At 45.7% G+C, this 19,005-nt stretch overlaps 1 protein-coding gene across 1 annotated transcript in view; it reads right to left on the bottom strand.

Annotated features, from left to right (window-relative positions):
- LACE1 (lactation elevated 1) overlaps positions 1 to 19,005 on the bottom strand; it is a gene marked incomplete at its 3' end in the record, with an annotated part of 156,454 nt that overhangs the window by 80,646 nt on the left and 56,803 nt on the right. The window contains exon 6 of the mRNA XM_015422611.1: positions 15,057 to 15,156. Coding sequence (XP_015278097.1) covers positions 15,057 to 15,156 — 100 coding nt within the window. The remainder of the gene's footprint in view (positions 1 to 15,056; positions 15,157 to 19,005) is intronic.

The following is a 19,005-nucleotide window of genomic DNA, read 5'->3' as shown; positions in this document are numbered from 1 at the left end:
GCCACCAGTGCCAAACCCTCTTTATTTATTTGCGCATAGTTCCTTTCCGTTGGTGTGAGTGTCCTCAAATAATACGCGATAGGTGCTTCCCTTCCGTCAGCCATCACATGGCTTAAAACAGCCCCCACCCCATACGGAGACGCATCCGTGGCCAACACTAGCAGTTTCGACTCATCATAATGCGTTAGAACAGCGTCAGGAGACAACACTGACTTAATGGCTCCAAATGCACGATCGTGCTGAGAGCCCCACTCCCACTCAGCCCCTTGGTATTTTGAGTTTTTTACTTTTAACCCTGCCGATTGGAAGCGGCTTAACAGGGACCTGAGGTGTTCTGCCAGTTTGTCCTCGGTTCTGCCGGTGATCAGGACGTCATCGAAGTAGGGTACCACCCCTGGCAGGTCTCTTAACAACCCCTCCACGAGCCCCTGAAATATATCTAGGGCCACATTTACACCAAATTGCAGTCTATTTACTGTGCGTGACGATGGTTTGCGCCAAGGCAGCCTGTGGGTCTACAGGTAGCTTTTGGTAAACCTGAGCTAGATCTAATTTAGCAAAGACTTTACCTTCCCCTAACGATGCCAGCACATGACTAATTACCAGAACAGGGTAAGAGTGCTGCTGTAGTGCCTTGTTTAACGTGCATTTTTAGTCAGCACATATTCGAATAGACCTGTCTGCCTTTACTGGTGCCACAATAGGGGTTTCCCATTTTGCATGTGATACTGGTTCTAACACTCCTTGAGCTACGAGCTTGTCCAGCTCAGATTCGATACACAGCTTCAGAGAAATTGGAACCTTACGATACTTAAGCCTTATAGGCACTACTGAGGGATCTGGATCAAAGGTCACCGGCGGCCTTGTATACATTTCCAGTGTACCATCAAATACATCAGCAAATTCAGTATACAGTGCATTCAATTTATTTGCGCTGACCTGGTTAACTCCACAAATAGCAATTGTGAGGGCCTCGAACCAGTCCAATCCCAAAAGGCTGGCTCAGCGCCCCTCGACAACAAGGAGGCTCAGAGACTCTTGGAACCCCTTAAATTGTACCTCAAATGTGGCTTCCCCAGCCACAGGAATGCACCTCCCCTGGAAATCAGAGAGGTGAATGGTGCTTGGCTTCAAACGCCAACGGCTCCATCGCGGGAACAAATGCTGCAAGGTTTCAGACGAGATGACGGTCACAGCTGACCCTGAGTCGACCTCCATCTCGCACAGTATGCCATTCAGCATGATGGTGACGTGGATCTTTTTCCTGGATCATGACTCGAACTTCAGGATGGTCGTAGTGCAGGAACAGCAGCTGGTCAGATGGCAATCTGTAGACCTTGCGTTGTCTTCGCCTCGAACCCGGGGACGTGCACGAGGAAACGATGGTGGTGTCTTCTTCTTCTTGGCCCTGCAGACCCTGGCCAAATGGCCTCGCTTGTCACAGGATTGGCAAACGATGTCCCTCGCCTAGCATCGGTCCCTCTCATGGTCTCCAGCACATCCGGCACAGGCTCGCCTCGGCGCGGTTTTCACTGGGGTCCGCTTGGCCCTCAGAGCTCGAGAGTTGTGTACGTCATCGCGCTCACCATCAGACTCGCTCATTGATTCATGGTGTACTGACTTGCTGGCCCCCTGTTGGATTGGAGTCAGGTTCTGACGCACTTCTTGTGTTGCCTTCTCAGCGGCTTCAGCGGCGACAGCTTCCGAATAGGCCACAGCATAGGTGAGGGCTTGCCGCGCGAACTGCCGTTGCTGTAGCTTCTTGTCTTTCATGCCACAGATGAGCCGGTTGAAGAGTGCTTCCTCCAGGTCGGAGAAATTGCACAATCGCGCAGCCTTCTGTAAAACTGACACATATTCAGCAACCATCTCGTTTGCCACCTGGGATCGCTTATAGAACGCGTGCCGACTAATGATCTGCGATGGTTGCAGCGTGAAATGACCCTTCAGTTTCAGCTTTAGGTCAGTCAGGGGCACGGCCTTGATTTCAGCTGGAACGACCAGGGATCGAGAGACGTCGAAGACCGCTCTCCCACAGGAACTGAGGAGCGTCACCTTCTGCTGGTCCTCATCATTGATCTGGTTAGCTTGGAGGTGGAACTCGAACCTGGTGAGGTAAGAATCCCAGTCCTCTAGGTCCGGCTCAAACACTTCGAACCGCGGGTTGACTGTCATCACTGTTCGGGGTGCAGGCACTGGTACAAGTGCTGCAGCCGCTCAATCAGCTGGGTCTCGTTCTTCTGCCCTGGGTTCCTCAGGGGCTTCTAGGTTGTCCGCTGTTCTGGCATTGGTTCAGCGGGGCTGCCTACCCGCTCTAGTATCCCATCCTCATCGCCAATTGCTATATACGAGACTCAGGCAGCAGGTGAACAGTGATAACAGCTTTATTCAACGAAGTCAGAAGAAATCAGAACGAGACAAAAACATAGAGCAACAGGCTCCCTTTTAAACAATCCAGGCTTAGGTAGCCACGCCCACATGTCAGCGAACAACCAATAACTATTTACAGATAACGTCCAATCAGAGTGCTTCCCTCCTGAACCTTGCACAGCTCTGATTGGTCTATTTACAATCCTTGCTCAGACTCAAGCTTAACATGGTTTTCAATACACCACAGTATCTATAATAGAAGACAGGGCAGCCAGTGCATGGTGCATTCAGTTCACAAAACAACAGCATGCAGAAAGGCAGTGGTTGTGCCGTAACTATGAGACTGTCTTCTCATGAAGATCCAACAGTGCTCAAGTCTCACCATGCATCAGTCACTGTAAAGAATGTTTGACATAGGGCTGCCAGTCCCTCAGTGAGAGCAGGAGAAACCCCGCTTTTGCAGGCTCTTGTATGCCACTGGCCAACTTGCCGGCAGGGGAAAATTCTGCCCTCAACAGACATTTTTGAGCCTATTTCTGGTTGGGGATGACACTCTGGTTTTGGGGCAAAACTCTTTGGTTTGAAGCCAAATTTACCATGGAGTCTTGCCCAAATACAAGAGTGTCACCCCTGACCAAAAGTAGGCCCGAAACCAGAAGTAGGCCCAAAAATGCCCAACATCACTTCCAGTCTCCCAGAAGGATGTCGGGAGACTGCAGCTGGCCAGATAAGTCAACCTAGCAACCCTACTTTGATAGGGTGGGCTCTTGGAGCCGGTATTAAGCTGAAGAGGATATAGATGTTAGCATGAGTATTTGTACTTTCCCCCTAAGATTTTGGGGGAAATTATGAAGAACTTTTTTTTGTTTGCTGTCAAGTCACAGCTGACATACGGCAACCCTGTAGGGTTTTCAAGGCAAGGGACATTCAGAGGTGGTTTGTTATTGCCTGCCTCCATGTCACAACCCTGGTATTCTTTGGAGGTCTTCCATCCAAACACTAGCCAGGGTCAACCCTGCTTAGCTTCCGAGATCTGATGCAATTTGGCTAGCCTGGGCTATCCAGGTCAGGATATGAAGAACTATACCAAAGCTTTAAAGTTCAGTAGCTTAATAAAAACACTTTATAGGTTTAGGAATAATTTGTCAATGAAGTAAAGCAAAAAAGACAGAATTTCAAACTTGCATTACCCTGTGCTTTGTTTGGGCACTCTGCTGAGCCTTCAACTAAGAAGCCAAGGATAAACATTTTCACTGCAGTGGAAACTTCCTCCTTAAAGTCTTTATTATCGTGTAATATTTATGATGGGCAGCTCCACTTCATTAGCACTACTCAACATTTTCCCTACGGGGTTCCAACACTTACTAGCAGCATGGGCCTACTGAGGAAAACAGCTAGTGGTAAAAATGCCCTTTACAATTTCCTGCCATCTGATATATGCTGTATCAGAATAGGGGAGGAGAAGGAAAACTCCTGGGGGGGGAAATCAGCTGCACCTCACAAAAACCAGGGCCATTTACACCAAGCACCAATAAAATACATTTGTGAATTCTGAATAAATGATATCCTGTACCATTTTCCTTAGATCTTTAATTCCTTCAATATGCAGCTTTAAAAATATTAAGAAAGCAGATTTATTGATTGATTTAAAATACTTACATGACTAAAGGGATAATTTTAGCAGGTCACTTCTGTTTGCTAATGAACTGCTGATAGCAGCCCTCTGCAAAATTACTTTGCTTTCTGCAAGATGATGCAAGCTCTTTTTCATATTCTGATGAGATAGTAAACATAATATTTGGGCCACATGGGAGGATTGTCAGCTGTATCTTTAAGCAAACAATCACCTTCTGTACACATGGGGCAGTTCTAAATGGGTCCACCATGTGCAGAGACTGAGAGTTGTTTTAGCACTCGCAAGCACTAAATCTGAGCTGGATTCCCAGGTGATCCAGCACTGGTGGCTGCTGACTTGTAAAGCTGATGAGGCCCAATGCAAACCAGGAATTCTGCATGGCTGGTTTCCTACAACACTTGTGGGGATGTCCTGGAGACATATGTATGAACATGCCCATTCCTGGGACATCCAATCCATGTCTCTCTACCATCTTAATATCAATTCCAAAAGCCAGCCCAAGTAGACAACACAGTGCTTCCAAAAGATCTTCAGGCTTAAACATAAGCAAGAGCTACACCACTCTAAATCAACTTTGCTTCAGATTACACTGAAAGTTTCCAAAGAGGACCAGCTATACAAAGGCTAGCATGCCTTGATGGAAATAAAATTGCCTGCTAAGATGGTATGTTGCCATGCTGCCGCCTTATACAGCTTCTATAAAGGTTATGGACTATGACTGCAAAGCTGGACTGTGGAAATAGTGTGCCAGGGCAATGGACAGAATGGTAGCCATGAGACTGTGCCACCCTACTGGAACGCTGGCATGTGCACAGGCAAGGAAAACCTTGCTCTGAAGCAACGTGCCTAACCAGATGTGGACCCATGGAAGACCCGATGCCCCTCACTCCTGCACCTCTGCAGCCCGATGCCAGAAGGCAAGCTAGCCTCCCCGACCCTGCAAACACATGGAGCCAGCAGCAGGTTACTGAAGAGAAGCCTTGCTCTGTAAAGGGAACCAGGGCACTCCTTCACAGATGCCATGGATAGATTTCTTCTCCATCATGCAGGCCCCCCCCCCCCCCCCACCTCTGCATATTGACATCTCCAGGTGAAGCACATACTCAGATTCAACCTAAACAAAATAACTGACTCCATGATAGGATTAGTCAGCAGTCACATCCTCCAGCCTCTCATCTTGATAATGCAGCTGTTGATCGTCAGATCGTTAATGCCAACTACCAGCAATGGAGCTGGGACATTGCTATCCTTTTCATTCTTTTGTCTTCCTCCATTTCCCTTAAGAGGTGTCACTATTAGTCGACCATTATTGCAATTGCCCAACGATTAATCCCATTCTCATGACTGTCATGACCCCAGGGGACTCTACCTTCCGCAGCCACCACTCTGGACTTCAGGTCCCCTGAGGAGTCCCAGAGTACCCTCCCAGGCAGGCCCATAGCTAGGACATTTTTAGTGGGGGGCCCTGGGGAAAGTGGGGGGGGGGCAAAAGCCCCATGCATGTGTACTGACATCACAAAAAGTGCACTGAAATCACAACAAATAAGAAATCAAATAAAAATAAAATATGCTCAGCACTGAGATGCACCCCCCTCTCCCTCCCTGATGCCTAGCCAAGGCATGGATAGAGGGCTCCCAGAAAGGGAAAGAAATTGAAAAAAGGGAAAGAAAGAAATGGGGGAAAGGGAAACAAAGAAAGAGAAGGAAACAAAGAAAGAAAGAAATGGAAGAAAGGAAAGGGAAAGAAAATGAAAGCCTCTGTGCATGTTTGTTTTCCCCCAAGTTCCAAATCCCCCCCCCAGCAGTTAAAAAGGAGCTTGAAGGTTTACACTGTAATGTTTCCCTTTGGCTGTGGGTTCCGAGGCTAGAGTACTCACTCAGCCACCTGTTCTCAGGTCCATTCAGCATACACAAAACGAAACTGAAACAAGAGCTCCATCCAACAGGACCAAACCAAATCACACAGATATTAGGGGAAGAGCAGACAATTCCACTACATGTATACAACGAATATACCACAAGATTACAAGACCAAGACCCTTTTTGGGGTGGGGGAGTGAGAGAGCAACAGAAAATACACTGATGGGCTGTTCTCCCCCCCCCCGCAGGGGCAGATGAGGAAGCCCCATTCAACCTAGTGAGTGATACTCCTGCAGGGCCCTCTCTGGAACTGGCTTTTGAGCAAGGGAAACCTTTACCTTTACCTATATTTTGTATATTTAAAATTATTTAGAATTTATCATCGTGATATGTCTGACTTCATTTGAGTGATTTTTCTATGAGATTTTAAAATCATTTTTATATATTTTTGTTTTTTTTATTTGAGGCCCCAGCAGATTGCAAGACCCTAAGCTGTAGCTTATTTAGCTTATGCGTAAATCCGGCACTGCCTTTTATGCTGGCTACTGAAAGCGGCTTTCCAAAAGAAGAGCAGAGTCCTGAAGCACTGCTAGCCCACGAGCAGATTCTTTAGCAACGCGGTGTGTCTCCCTCCAGCTCGAGCAGAGAATGGCCGGCGGGCGACAACCTACCAAATTCCACCAGGGAGAAGGAGGGGAAGAAAGCAAGCAAGAGAGGGACTCGGATCCAGGACTTGAGCGGCGGAGCAAGAGGCACCGATCAATCAGACACATGCACATACGGAGTGCCGAGCTCGCACCAGCCTTCCCCAGCAGAAGCCGAGGCTCGAGGGGCGGGAAATGGGAAGAAGACAGCTGCCGATGCCACAGAAAAGAGCCCGGATGACCCAAAGTTCTAACAATCACTCTCCCTCACAAACAAATGTAAACCACTCCCCGGTTTAGATCGCTGGCACCAGCAGCCGTTGAAGCCAACAGCTCGGGTGCGCAGCTCCCTCAGTTCACACATTGACGTTCGCCAACCCACCGAACAATAACGACGACTGCTGCCATTCCTGCCCTATGCCGGTCAAGCTGGATACAGAACCCATAGCAAAGAATGGTGTTCTGGGTTAGCAGGTTAAAAAAACACCCACACAACCCACACATATTATAGGCATATTTCCTCCGAAATCCAGCCCCTGGCAGAGGGGGCCAGGGGGGGAGGGGAGCAGAGGATCGGGGGAGGGGGCCTGCAAAACTCGTGGGAGGCCGGACCCCGAGGGCCCCATGCAGGCTATGGGCCTGCTCCCAGGCCCATCCAACATGCCCCTTTTTCAGCTGAGAACACACAGGCGTGATTGACCCAGGCAGAGAAAATAATTACACAAAAAGAGTTTATTAAAAACAACACTGGGGCAGGGAAAAACAAGACAAGGCAAGGTGCTTAAAAAGGGTATAACAGGGTTGAAAAGGCAAAATAAACATAAACTAACACAGCTACCTGCTCTACTTCCAGGCCCACAGCCTGCCTAGCACTCACACTGAGCTCAGTGGAGATCTTCCTCTCTCCCAGACCAGCCTGTCCCCACAGTGAGAGCAGGCCGCAGAGAGAGACCTGAAAGAACACCCTGTGTTTCCTCAGTTAATGGCTAAGAATCCCTCTCCTCACACAGCTCAACAGTCTCCTCACAGAACCTCCCTCTCTGATCAGCTATAGCCCGTTGCTAAGCCTTATGGGGACTGTAGGCTGTCTGCTCACTGCCATGCAGGTCTCTCCTGGGACCAGGCCGCACTAGGCCCTGCTCCCAGTCTTGCACAGATCATGACACACACCCCACCAGACCAAATCATGGGGTCCAGCCATCAGGACCGCATTGATGAGGGCTGCATAACAGTGATCTGTGCTGGTTCTGCCACTTACATATATAGAAACACATATACAAACAATAATAAACAGTAAACAATATTAGGATCAACATTAACGAGAATACAACATCAGGTTAATTCACTGCAGGCCTTCCTGGGTCAAAGCTCTTCTCAAATGTCTCATCAACCGAAGTGGCAAGGCTTTCGCTGGGAGTAAGTTCTCAATTGGATCTTAACCACGCCATTGAGTTCAGAGGTTTTGGACATTCTACTTCTGTGCTGCCTTCAGCTGTACACCTGGCTACTATATCCTGTAACACCTTCAGTGCTCTTTGTCTCAAATAGTCTGAATTTAGCATCTGAAGTTCCTGAAGGAGCTCAAATAAAAACTGAGGGCAAGATTCATTTTGAGACATCAGTGTAGCTACTTCAGAATAAATGGTGTTTCTCAAAGTTTCAAACATAGAAAGTTTATTGCATTTCTGGTTTGAATGTTCCTCTCACAGTAGTAGGAGCTACTGGATCTGGCCTGCTACTAAAGTGCTCCAGAGATTCTTCATCAAATTTCCTTCTCTGGCTGGTGTCAGGTTGACTTTTGTGGTTACCGCTAATGGAACTTTGTCCTGGCACTGCAAACTCAGTCTTAAGAAACAACTGGCTCTCTTTTTCTCCATTCTGCTTGTCATTGACCAAAGTCAGTTTACCATTCTCCACTTTCTCTTTAGGCTGCTTCACAACACTTGGCTTTTCTGTTCCAACAGTGGAACTACTTTCAAAGGGCTTTAAAATTGCCACATATTCAATTTTCTCAGTAGTAGTATGTTCTAGGGGTGGTTGCTGATGCTGTTGTTCACTGGGTTGAGCCGCATAGTTGAGTGGCACGTCACCCAAATTGGGAACATGGCGTCTTCCTCTTGATCCTTCTGAACTGCAGACTGAATCACTGGAGGAAACTCTACCACCGTTGGCTCTACCACATGGTCTGGAGAAGTTGCTGGGGCGTGCTCACCTTGCTGCTGCTTTTCAGACTGACAACGGGTTGACACCCCATCAACATCGGTTTGCCAACTGGGTTCCTCAGGAACATTTGCAAAGTTTTTAAAGAACTGCTGGTAGACATTCGTTTGCCGGCTAGGTCCCTCAAGAACACCTTCAAAGTCTTTTAAGAACTGCAGGTTCCTCTGGCTTGGCCTCCTTTTCTGCCAGCTCAGGTTTGTGGACTCTGGGTTCCCTGGTCAGATGCTCCACTAAGTCTACCCCCACAAACATGGCTATTGGGGGATAATCATGCACAGCTACCTTCCACGATCCATTCCAGCCTTTGCAACTGAGCGGTAGCTGGGGCACAGGAAGCAGGATCCCTTCTACTTCATCCAGACGCCTTACCCACCTCCCTTCTCCTGGGAGGAGGTACTTGGGATCAGTTACTGAGCGATGCACTGTAGTTATGAGGGAACCAGTATCTTGCCAGGCTACTACTTCTTGGCCATCTACCCAGACTTTCTTCCGGTGGCACTGGGGAATATACTCAGGATCAAATACAGGACGAACAGCTTGATTGGTTTCCAGCATCAGGTGGTACACACTGGCTCCGTTGTGAGGGCACTGCTTCCGGATATGACCTAGTTGGTTGCACACAAAACACCAGGGCACTTTCCTCTCCTCATGTGGTGACTTCACCCCGGGGCTTGAGGGACCATTCTGCTGCTGTTGGGCCGGCTCTCCGGTCACCTCTAACAGCTTACTGGATCGAGGTGGGGACTTAGGAGACTCTCTCTTACCCCAGTCATGAGGGTTGCTACACCTCTGCCCTCCGTAGGCTTGAGCCAGTCACTCAGCCCACTGTCCTGCTTCCTGGAGAGTGGAAGGACTCTTGTCCACAAGGGGGCGCCTAATATGCTCTGGAAGAAGAATCAGGAACCTGTCGATGCACATCAGGGCCTTGATGTCATCCATGGTCTTGGCTTCAGCAACCTCTACCCATAAATCATAGGCAATTTATTGATAGCTTTTTCCCACTCATGCAGGCTCAGAATGATTTACAGTTACTCAAAGACAAATGGACTAACAGTATACTTGTGGGGATAGGGAAGACAACATACATTATTAATCACACACGCTGTAGCTGGTTGGAGGAGTCATCTGCCGGCTATATCCGTCTTGTCCCATTCTGTTGGCTGGCTGATGGCGTCAGGGCTCTCGATGTCACACTGCCACACTGCCACACTGCCACCGCCTGGCCGATTCGCTCCACTGCAGGGAATGCTGAAACAGATTTTTTCCACTTTTTGATCTCGCGCAGCAGATAACACACACTGGCAGCTAGCACCTCCCCAGGGGAGTGGTGTGCCCACCCCCTTACGGGTGGTCCCCAATTTATCTACTTGCCGAAGCTTTCTAATCGCTGGATCGACAATGAGCTAGGGACAAGGCTTGGCTGCTCACACCAGCGCGGGGCTAGAACGGACAAAGCTTGGCAGTTCAGATGTTATAATTATGCAGGGGATTTACCCACTGCGCCATCGCTCCCAACGCACAGCTACCTATACATCAGCTGTGGGTAGGGCTCTTTACCTTCCAGCCTGATCTCCCTAAAGTGCTTCTGACCCCTTCTTTGGTGAACCCCACTCTCTCCCAGACCAGCCTGTCCCCACAGTGAGAGCAGGCCGCAGAGAGAGACCTGAAAGAACACCCTGTGTTTCCTCAGTTAATGGCTAAGAACCCCTCTCCTCACACAGTTCAACAGTCTCCTCACAGAATCTCCCTCTCTGATCGGCTATAGCCTGTTGCTAAGCCTTATGGGGACTATAGGCTGTCTGCTCACTGCCATGCAGGTCTCTCTCCGGGGACCAGGCCACACTAGGCCCTGCTCCCAGTCCTGCACAGATCATGACAATGACCCATTAGCAACTAGATTTTTCTAGATTCCTGGGGGCTATGTGACTACTGAAGCATCAGCTTCCAGTCATTTTAGGGTATAAAAAGAGAGCATCACCCCATTGCTCGCTCTCTCGCTTCTATCCTCCTAACCCCACCCTATCTTGCTGGTTCCATTCCTTGCACAGTTTGGAGCCTTTCCACATGTGTTGCTGGCCAACTCATGATTCCCCCTCCCTAGTTAATCAAATCACTATGTCGGACGGGTAATGTATCACCCAACCAACGATATTTCCTGCTAATGCAACCATCTCTGTATTTTTCTATCTAAGGTTCCTAGATCTGTATTGCGTGTGTGTGTGTTTGATATTATTGTATGTGTGAGAATCATTCAGTAAAATAAATCACTACTTTTACTCAGCATCTATTTCTGGGATCGAGATAAGTTGGACTCCCATATACATAGGTTATTGGTCCCATAGTTAATGCCTATTGCCATTTAATATTCATAATTCCCCATATTTATTAACAAATAAGGCAATGGCTAACAGGTATCCTCAGTTTTCTCAGAGACTGTGAAAGAGATAGAGGATGTGGTGGTTTCTAAGGCACATTGGGCCTCAACTTTTTAGAGGCTCACAGAAAGAGACCCATGCCATGAATGATACCATTTTCTCTCCCCACACCACACAGTTCCAAAATGATGCTAGCTGTATTGGTTGAAAATGCTAAATATCAATAGGAGCAATATTACCCTACAGGTGGGACTGCACATTTATTAATTTATTTATTAAATTGGATTTTAAACCACCCTTCCCTGTAAGAACAGGGCTCAGGGCAGTGTACAGCATGGAATAAATTAATATAATACACAATTAAAAGCAGTTAAAAACAGTAAAAACACAACAATTTTATAACTTTAGTTAGCGTATTGTTAGTCTCACGGATTCCTGGTCCATCGAGTACCTGTATGAGTATTCTTAAATGATTTTGCTTGTACAATGTGCCTGGTCATAAGTCTATGAAGACAGTACCATAAAACTGAGAGATCAAACAAAGTAAACGTGGCATGCAGTCTGGACACTGCCATAAAATTTGACAATCAAAATGAAAGTGGCATGCAACGTAGAGGGAAGTTTCTATTCCAAAGTGGGTTTGGTAAAACAGCGGAGCAAATGCTAGATGCAGAATGGGCCTTCGTCTTGCAGCACAATAAACACCAAAGATGTTTGTAGCGCAATATTGTGTAGACTAGATCCCACTTTGTGAAATGTGAATGAAAGGGGAGTATTCAAAGAAAGAGTATGCTAGAATTTTAAAAGTTACAGTGAAATCCCAAGAACACTTTTTTGTGAGCAAGCCCCATTAAAAAACCCCGAATAAGATTCCAAGTACACCAGTTTAGGATGGCACTGGCAGTTTTTAAGCTGCCATAAGAACATCGTTATTTTGGTTTCAGTAGACTTAACACACACACACCAGTATTTTTGCATTAGGTTTACTGTGCCCAGGGCTGTATTATCTATAAGGCTGACTAGGCTGAAGCCTAGGGGCCCTGCAGGGACTAGGGGGCGATCAATTTTTTTTTTGCTGAAGCACTTTTATTTTCTCTTTATGAAAAGCCTGTAACATATAACCTCTATTAATAAGATAATTAACTACTTCCTTATTGCGGTGAAAGAAATTGTCTCTTATATTAAAACAATTATCCATAAGTTATATATATTTAATAAATAAAAAATATTCAAAATATTATACTTTTGAACAATTATACCCCCAAAATGTGCTTTCCTGAACAGTTCTACTCTTACAATAAAAATATATCAAAAATTGTGAATAGAACTCTTCAGGAGACCCTCAAAATGGATACAGGGCTATGTACTGTGGTCTAGTACCTACCGTACCAGGGTCGGGCTGTCAGCTGCAGTGGGGTGAAAGACTGAAGTGTTGGAGGGGCCCTGAAATACCTGAAAGTGTAGGGGCCCAGCCATGGTTTAATATGGCCCTGACTGTGCTGACTATAAACCATCATTCTCACACAGAAAAAGTCTCTCTACATCATTTTTTCTGATTCCACAGCTGGTGGATTATCTTTGGTCCCCACTGTAATGCTTTTAAGAAAACAAAATTTTTATAAAAGGCAAATACTTCCAATAAAAGTTTGGTTCCTTTTAGGGTTTTACATAGCAATTAAGATAGGAAGAGTTTTATTTTCAGACCTCACTTTTTAAAAAATATGTTTCTGTATTATTCTATATATTTTCAACAACATTTTGCTTAAAACATTTTTAAAGGATTGGTTTTTATTTTGGTGGTATTCACTTGTTTTCTAATCTGTTTCTCCAAGTTTATTATTACAGCCCTTCCTAATTTGCATTCACTCATTCTGGCTGTGTTTCTCTACATACTCACATCAGAGTAGATCTCAATTACTTGTGATTACTTATGCTTGAGAACATGGCTGGAACTTCGGCCTCATACTAACATTCTCCCATTTTATCAGGAAGTAGTCTTCCCTTTTTATGTTTTCATTCTTCCTGAGGTCAGCAGAAATCCCAGCCATATGAACAGCTGTCTAGAGAGCAGTCACCCACCCAACCATACATCTATATAGTCACTCCTCTTCCTCCCTTGCCTGCTGCTTGAGGGATACTGGCTCATCAAGCCTACAAGAAAGTGTGCTTGCAAAACATACAGCCTTCATAGCATAGCTGTGTTCCTCACTACCACAGTAGTGATGAGGGTTGCCAGCTCTGTGTTGGGAAATGCCTGGATCTTTTGGGGTGGAGCCTGGGAAGAGTGGGGCTTGGGGAGGGGAGGGACCTGAGCAGGATATAATGTCATAGAATCTACCGTATTTTCCTGCGTATAAGACAACTGGGCGTATAAGACGACCCCCAACTTTTCCAGTTAATATATAGAGTTTGGGATATGTTCCCCGTATAAGACTGCCCCTCTTCCAATGCACACCAAATAAAAATAAAAGCAGCCTGGAAGGACCACTGCGGGAAATGCCACCGCCTCTCCCCCCCCCCGCACCCTCTCTCCTCCTATTCTCTACTCCCAGCGTTGAATGTTCAACACCAGCCTTGCCTTGCTTTTGGGGGAGGAAGATGCTGCCTGGGCTCAGGAGAGCGAGCCCCACATTTCATAAAAGTGAAGTTGTGGGAGGAGGGGGGGCGAGGAGAGTAGCCGAGGAGGAGGGGGGAACTCTCTGAAGTTTTGGCTCCAACCCCCTCCCCTCTCCGCCCCCCCCTCGTGCAAGAAGGTGAAAGAAGGGTGGGTGTGGTAAGAAATATTAGAAATATAGAAGGTTTTGGGTTTAAAATGAACCAAAATAGTATACATATTTGTCTCTGCCCTCGCTAGGCCTGTTTGAATCAAAGCCCATGATTCTTTTGCAAGCCCCTTTTTCCCAGGAGGATCTCTTTCTTGGTCACACACGCAAGGATGTAACGCATTCAATTCCCAGGAAAATCACACATGCGAGACTTGCCAATAACCCAATTTCCTAGGCGATAAATTATGTCACCATTTAGGAAATTGGCAGCATCCCATTTCTGTTGGGTGAAACTTTTAGGAACAGGACCTTGTACCAGTGTTGGGTGAAGGTGAAGCTGATCCCGTAATGGCATTTTGTTTTGAACAATCGCGCCCCTCCCCTCCCCTCCCTTCCCTCCCTCACGTTACCAGCAGCGACTGGAGGAAATCGAAGAGACTCGGCCCCGCCTCCTCCTCTGCCAGACCCCTGCTCGGGATGGCTGGAGACGCTGCGTGTGTCTTTTGTTGTTTGCTATCATATGTGGTGTGAGCACCTGCACGGACCGGTTGCGACTGGGTGCGTAAGTCACAGTGTGTGTGTTCCTTTCCCAGCCCCAACTACCTCCTCCACCCCCTTTCCAAGTGCAACACAAAATAGCCCTTGCTCACTTCCTCTCGGTGCTTCTTTGCTCACAAGAGCAGCCTTCCTTTGGACCCAAAATCTGGGGAGGGAGAGAGGGGAACCGCACTGTGCCAGCAGCAGGATGCGCCCGAGCGCAGAAGGCGACGGCGGCGGGGTTCTCAGCCCCTCCCTCAGCGGCTATGCTGATGCTTCTGGCGTATTTACCGGCATATAAGACAACCCCCCACTTCTGAGAAGATTTCCCTGGGTTAAAAAGTCATCTTATACACCGGAAAATACGGTATCTTCCTTTTCTCCAGGGCAACTGATTTTCGTTGTCTGGACATCAATTGCAATAGCAGGAGATCTCCAGGTGCTGCCTGGAGGTTGGCAACAATAGTGATGATGGAAACCATGGAAGTCTGCTATTTATGGAATATTGTAAGGCCTAAACAAAATAATAAAAAGCAGAAACCAACCCAAGAGATCCATCGTAATTAGAAAATGAATACATGTGGAGCTAGCTTATTAAGACTGTTACTTTCAGTGAAAAGGCCAATAGCAACATATTGTTTGTTTCTACCTTCTGGTGGCCTGTTGGATGTTGCCACAACAACAACACCATTTCGGAACAGGTTTTCAAAAAGCTGCTTGAGAATCATGGCATCGGCAATGTCTGTGACCTGTGGAAGATAAAACCATCATTAGGTCCCATTTTTGAGTTGTTCTGTTAAAGGATTTGCAACTGGTTTATACTTTTTGAGAGAGAGAGAGAGAAATTCTTTGGGTAAACAGTGGAAGATTCTAATTACCATTTGCAGGAGAAAAGGAAGGGATAATTAATAAACAGCGAGAACATGGCAGTCTTTTCAGACAAGTCGGCTCTTTACTATAGAGCTCCGCTGGTTTTTAAACAAACTGCTAAACAATTCCATGTTAACTTCCATTCTAAAACTACAGGTGGGAAACGCAGGAAAAACCAAACACAGATCTCAACATTTAAAAGGCCTCATTAATTTGAACCAACAAACGCACACACGAGCCCAAGAAGTTCAAGAAAAGAAAATACACACCAGCTGCTTTAGATTTCTATTACCTTTCCAGCAAAGGTTCATGGAGGTGACTTTAAATGGTCATAGAACTTTTAGGAAAAAAGGACAAGTAGCCAAGTATACATAATTAGCTGCTGTTGAAAATAGAACAATATGACATAGATACCATTGTGTGATTGTTGCACAAAACAATTCAACAGATGGCCCATCACAAAAAATAAGCTATTTCATTGTTCTTTTTAAGTGCCTTCTATTACTGTCCATGAATAATCAAAAAGGCACTGCAGTCAGTTCCAGCACAGTCAGCCTCTTCTAACCTTCACAGACACAAATCATTTTCTCTCTCAGACGCACATACACACACCCTTCAATAAAAATTGGGACAACAATTAATAATGAAAAGAAACTTTTGTCTGAGAATTTTCACTTTCCTGCTTATTGTTCATGAAATTATTACAGCTGGGCTTAAGACACTAACTTTATTATATGCAGAATTTAAAAAAAACACATAAACTTACAATAGAGGAGGGGAATCAGTATAAAAGAGAGTTATCAGAGAGAAGCCAACTGAAAAGGCCATTCGAGAAGAGAACGCTCTTGGACTAAACAGCCAGTAGCCAAACCGTTTTTAATGTTGCTTCTACCCACCATGCTCTTCTGTGGTTCTTTAAAGGTCACTTGTGTGACATTTGAAAAGGACCGTGTCTTATGAATCTCTACAAGACTTTGAGCCTGAGTGCTAGGGTGTTGGTAGTTGCACATGCAGAGATGCAAAGCAAGCAGTCAATTTTGATATGCAAGTAAGCAGAAAATTGGGATTGTTGGGCATGGAACTAAAAAAAGACAGTAAGTAGTAAAATCGCTGCTACCATTCTTGATTAGACCACTGAAATTTGCAGAACAAGCAGACAGAACGGAGAACACAAAGAGACACATATTCTATTTCTAGTTAAGAAGTAGTGACAGAAGAACAGCCATTATAAATAATCTAGATTTGCAATAGGAAGATATGGGCACATTAGAATGCAAACTATTGATATGTTACAGGAAAGCAATGAGGCCTCCCTGGTTGGCGTTTTGATGTTGCAAAATTTGAATCTATTTGCCTACCAAAATAGATTATTTTTTTAAACTATATAATTAAAAAAGCAAGAGTCACTTTGCATACTTGGGTACCAATTTATGTCCTTTTGATCCTGTGTAGCCTTGGAAGGGAAGACAAACGTGAAAACATTCTCAAAGCTTAGGTCCTTTCTGTGCCTAGCATTCATTACAAACGGGAACAAAAGAAAAGGATATAAATTACCAATAAGAGGGATCTGCTAATGGAGAGAATGGAGAAATTTCATTAGCATTTAAGAGAAAAGATTTTTATGACTTCAGTTGCTTTCTTTTCACTTAAGTAAAAAACCCTAATGGTTAATTTATGTGCACAAGTGCTTTGGGTTCAGTCAGCCTCTGATTGGTACAGTTTCTTGTAATGAATGGCAAGCATAAGCACACATAAGCAGTAATTAGTGCTAGCACAAAAATAAGAGCTTAAATTTTTATTACTATGCTTTTAACAGCTTTGCTGGCTTACAAGTCTATCTAAAATGTCTTTTTAACAAGACATATGTGATAGGAAATACTGCACAGCATTCTCAAGTATTTGGAGTTTCAAGGAATAGGGATTCCATCTTTTTTTGTTTACTCCATCACTGAAAGGACTAAAAGAGCATTTGCACCATAGATGTGAGCTACTGTAGGACCTCAGTTTCCTCCCAGTTTTTGCAACTGAAATTGACAGGTGAACATACCAGGGAAAACGTTGCCAATCCCCAGTTAGGGGTGGCAGATCCCCCCGGTTTGGAACCCCTTCCCCTGCTTCAGGGCTATCAGAAAGGGAGAGTGGCTGCTGGACGCTCCGTTATACCCTTTGGAGACCCCATAGGGTATAATGGAGAATCAATCCATGTGTATTTGGAGCTCAGAGGGAGCTGTTTTGTGAGGTAGAGGCACCAAATTTTCAGCATAGCTGCTGGAGCCTCTCCTCAACCCCCCCGATTCAAAAAGATTGGACCACAGGGGTCCAATTCTATGAGCCCCAAAAGAAAGTGCCCCATCCTCCATTATTTCCAATGGAGGAAAGTCATTTAAAAGGAATGTGGTCCCTTCAAATGCAACAGCCAGTTCACCTGAAACTCACTTTGGAGTTCAATCACACTTCTTCCCTCCCCTTTCCCAGAGCCTCCTGGTAAGTCCCCCATCAGGTTATCAGCTTCACCTACAGCAAACTGGACTCATAGTGATCACTCACATCCATCATTCTCCTTTACCCCATGGTCAAGTTGAATTCCCTACCCTTCATTCTTTTAGAACTGTATTTATATACCATCTTGCTGCCAATTTACAATTTACAATTTACAAAAGTACTGAATTACAAAACAGGAGAAATTCACTCACCCCCCTAGTCATCTCCTCTGGATCTGATCTCATGAGCCCCTGGCTCTTCTCTGGGGGCACACAGGAAAAGCTCCTAGGAAGGAGAACCTGTCTCTGCTGGACTGCAATCTTCAGGAACTGATGTCATGAACTCTATGACCCTGGTATTCTCCTCTTCTGTTTTTTTTTTAAAGTATCACATGAATGTCCATTCACAGACCTACAGTTGGAATCAATGCAGTAAGGCTGCTTCCAGAGCAGCCTCACTGCTCTAAAGTTTAATATCTATCATCCCAAGTGAACTCCAGATTTCACATACACTTTGATTTATACAAATATACCATACCATCCCCCTCATGGATCACTGCCTTGTCGTGGCGAGGGGGCTTGCGCAGTTCAATGAAGCTGTGGGCTATGCCGTGAAGGGCCACCCAAGACGGACAGGCCACAGCAGAGAACTCAGACCAAGAGTGATCCACTGGAGAAGGAAATGGCAACCCACTCCAGTATCTTTGCCAAGAAAAGTCCATGGACAGTAACAAAAGGCTAAAAGATATGACGCCGGAAGATGAGCCCCTCAGGTCAGAAGGTGTCCAATATGCTACTGAGGAAGAGCAGAGGGCAAGTACAAGTAACCCCAGAAAGAGTGAAGCGGCTGGGCCAAAGCCGAAAGGACACTCAGTTGTGGATGTGTCTGATGGTGAAAGGAAAGTCCGATGCTGCAAAGAACAATATTGCATAGGAACCTGGAATGTAAGATCTATGAATCAAGGTAAGCTTGACATGGTCAAAAATGAGATGGCAAGACTGAACATCGATATCTTAGGAATCAGTGAACTTAAGTGGACAGGAATGGGCGAATTTAACTCAGAAGACCATTATATCTACTACTGTGGCCAGGAATCTCGTAGAAAAAATGGTGTGGCCTTTATAGTCAACAAGAGAGTGCAGGGGTCAGTACTGGGATACAATCTTAAAAATGACAGAATGATTTTGGTCCGATTCCAAGGCAAACCATTCAACATCACAGTAATCCAAGTCTATGCCCCAATCACT

The sequence above is a fragment of the Gekko japonicus genome, unplaced genomic scaffold, assembly GCF_001447785.1.
Source record: "Gekko japonicus isolate JY-2015 unplaced genomic scaffold, Gekko_japonicus_V1.1 scaffold1807, whole genome shotgun sequence".
Lineage (NCBI taxonomy): Eukaryota > Metazoa > Chordata > Lepidosauria > Squamata > Gekkonidae > Gekko > Gekko japonicus.
This window is presented reverse-complemented; position numbering and strand designations above follow the sequence as displayed.